We start from the raw sequence: 1038 nt of genomic DNA, 5'->3' as shown, positions 1-1038 counted from the left end.
AGACTTTTCCCCCTAGAATACACATTTGATTACAAAACATCTGTTAAACACGAAAATTCCACTAACTCCATTCAACCTCTCCCAAATCCAGTCCGTTTTACCATAATTGAATGTATTTACCTGGAAGTCATACAAGGCAACGATGTTTTCATGTTTCAATTCCTAGAAAAAGTAAAACAAAGACCATAAGCTAGGAGCAACAAAGGGCATAGAGAACAAAGAATGGACAGAACAAGTCAGTCTACTTTTACCTTAAGTATCTTTATTTCCTTGCCCAGCAGAGTTTGAGATTTTGCAAGGTTTTTCTTGTTAATGCATTTCACAGCTACTTCCAGCTCAGGTTTCTGAAAGGGTGCATACGAAATTCAAAGATAAATGTAAATTTCACCATTAATTTACATTAGGATAAGCAGCCTCTTAACAGATTACAAATAGTACAGCAAGAAGTGTCTGGCAGCACTGGCACAGGCTTCTCGCCTCATACCCTCATGCCCGGCCCTCACTTGTTCAGACTTGCCCTTTCCCAAATCATACTTGCCAGCCCAAGGAGAAAACTTCAAGGTTTGGGGGTTGTTACTGCTTTATACAATGATTATCCTCTTATTTAATCACTAGAAATAAACGCACTGTGGGAGCCACGGCTTATCCCGAGCCCTAATGATGGAAAATCCACCGCGGGATTGCTTCCCTTTGACTTGCCAGGGAGAGATTTCCCCTCCTCTTGGAAAAACTAAGCGGAGAAGGACAAAACTTCACAGAGGGGAAACAAAACAAACCTCAACGACAAATAAACCCGGAGCAGGAGCCCTCTACCCCCTTCACAGCCAGCCCGGGGGTGTTTCGGGGTTTGTGTTCCCGGGAAGGGCCGGTTTTGCGGCGCGGGCAGCACCAGCCCGGCCACAGGGTGAAGCCACCGGGCCCGGGCCTGCCGGGACCAACACTTGCCTCCTCCAGAAAGCCCTCAGAGCCCAGCATCGTTATAATAAATGAGAATAAACACGTCCAGCCCCAGCAGAGCCGCCCCGGAGCCCGGCGCTG

At 47.0% G+C, this 1038-nt stretch overlaps 1 protein-coding gene across 1 annotated transcript in view; it reads right to left on the bottom strand.

Annotated features, from left to right (window-relative positions):
• Positions 1 to 975, bottom strand: part of ULK1 (unc-51 like autophagy activating kinase 1) — a 76196-nt gene extending 75221 nt beyond the window's left edge. Inside the window, 3 exon segments of the mRNA XM_009867557.1 lie at positions 121 to 162; positions 252 to 344; positions 814 to 975. Coding sequence (XP_009865859.1) covers positions 121 to 162; positions 252 to 344; positions 814 to 975 — 297 coding nt within the window.
• Positions 976 to 1038: the final 63 nt, after the last annotated feature.

This window comes from Apaloderma vittatum, unplaced genomic scaffold, assembly GCF_000703405.1.
Source record: "Apaloderma vittatum isolate BGI_N311 unplaced genomic scaffold, ASM70340v1 scaffold17054, whole genome shotgun sequence".
Taxonomy (NCBI): domain Eukaryota; kingdom Metazoa; phylum Chordata; class Aves; order Trogoniformes; family Trogonidae; genus Apaloderma; species Apaloderma vittatum.
Note: the sequence above shows the minus strand (reverse complement) of the source record. Positions and strands in the feature narration are given on the sequence as shown.